General features: G+C 58.7%; 1 protein-coding gene across 1 annotated transcript in view; it reads left to right on the top strand.

The window, feature by feature from the left end:
• BCL9L (BCL9 like) overlaps window positions 1–1,435 on the top strand; it is a 10,445-nt gene that overhangs the window by 1,847 nt on the left and 7,163 nt on the right. The window contains exon 2 of the mRNA XM_009648077.2: window positions 32–154. Within this exon, the coding sequence (XP_009646372.1) occupies window positions 32–154 (123 nt within the window). The remainder of the gene's footprint in view (window positions 1–31; window positions 155–1,435) is intronic.

Raw genomic sequence — 1,435 nt, 5'->3', positions numbered from 1 at the left:
CCGCTCTTCTGATGGCTCTGTCCCTTTGCAGGTGAGGTGGCTCCCCGTAGCAAGCGGCGGTGCGTGCTGGAAAGGAAGCAGCCATACAGTGGGGACGAATGGTGCTCTGGGCCGGACAGCGAGGAAGACGACAAGCCTATCAGCAGTGCACACAGTGAGTGTCTACCTCCTTACCGGCTCGGAAGCTTGCATAAAGCCAGCTCCCTCCTGAAGGTCAGCAGGGCAGGTCGCGCTGGCACCTTCAGCTTCTGCCTGCGTGCGCTGACTTAGCTGGGTGCCTCGCGCGGCGGGCTGTCGCGGTTGACGGTCCTTGTGCTCTGAGAGCGTTTGTGGGCATGCGGTGAGGTGCAGGGCCTTCTCGTGGAGATGCTGCCGAGATGCTGGAGGGGAAGGTGTTGAGGTTGGATGTCCCTGCTGTGCGTTGCTCTGGCCATGTCAGCGGTAGAATTGCCATCTTGAAAGTGTGCCTGGTTTAAATCCGGTTAAGCATGCCTACCCTGGCCATAGCGACAGTCAGGCCACGTGACGTGTTACCCTTGTCGCAGCAGCTAAGTCTGTACCAGACCATCCACCCGGCTCTCTGCTGCTGTGCTTTAAAGGCAACTGAAGCTGAAGAGGCCTTTTGGATCTTGACAGTGGTTCAGGCAGGGCTGAGCTGACCAAGGTGTGCACCGTTGGGGGCAACAGACCGTAGGTCTCTCCCATTTTTCAAGAGCATCAAAACTTTTTGAATTTTTTTTTTTTTTTTTGTATCTAGAATTCAGTCTACGTTCAAATTGCAACAGGGAGAATATCTGAGAGAACAGGGCGAGGTCCTGCGGGGCCCAAGGGCTGCAGCTGATGGAGAACGTGGAAGTGTATAAAACCACGTAAAGGGTGGCCTTTGTGCCTGCCAGCGCTCCTCTGCACGGTCCACAACCCTTGTGGGAAGGGATAGTACCGGCTCTCCGTCACAGCCTGCTCCGCGATCTGCCTAATTAGAGCTGGTCAAGGTGGGGCTGTCCGGGGGCGAGGGCTGGCAGCGAGGCAGCGCGTGTGTCCTCACGCCAGATCTCCAGTGCTGTCTCTTCTCTTTAAAAGCTGCGGTGCCAGGGCTGGGCTGCGGGCAGAGGTGCGCAGTAGGTCTGCAGGGAGGTGGGTGGCGAGAGGCTGGCTGGGGAACAGGCAAGCCTGCCGCCGGGGCTGGAGTGTGTGTGTGAGGAGCCAGGCAGGAGGAAGGCACTGCATGTTCTTGGTAATTGCGATGCTTGTGAATGTTAATTAGGAATATTGTCGAATAACAGCTGACGATTAACAGTCACCACTCCAGTGGACAGCATCGCCTCTTCCCCCGCTCCCAGGGCATCTGTCCCGCAGGCTGGGAGAGGAGGAGAGCCTCGGGCCCGGTGCCGGGGGACCAGGAGGAGGTGGCCCCAGGGCAGCGGGCGGCGGGAGC

Source organism: Egretta garzetta, unplaced genomic scaffold (genome assembly GCF_000687185.1).
Source record: "Egretta garzetta isolate BGI_Z169 unplaced genomic scaffold, ASM68718v1 scaffold391, whole genome shotgun sequence".
Classification (NCBI taxonomy): domain Eukaryota; kingdom Metazoa; phylum Chordata; class Aves; order Pelecaniformes; family Ardeidae; genus Egretta; species Egretta garzetta.
This window is presented reverse-complemented; position numbering and strand designations above follow the sequence as displayed.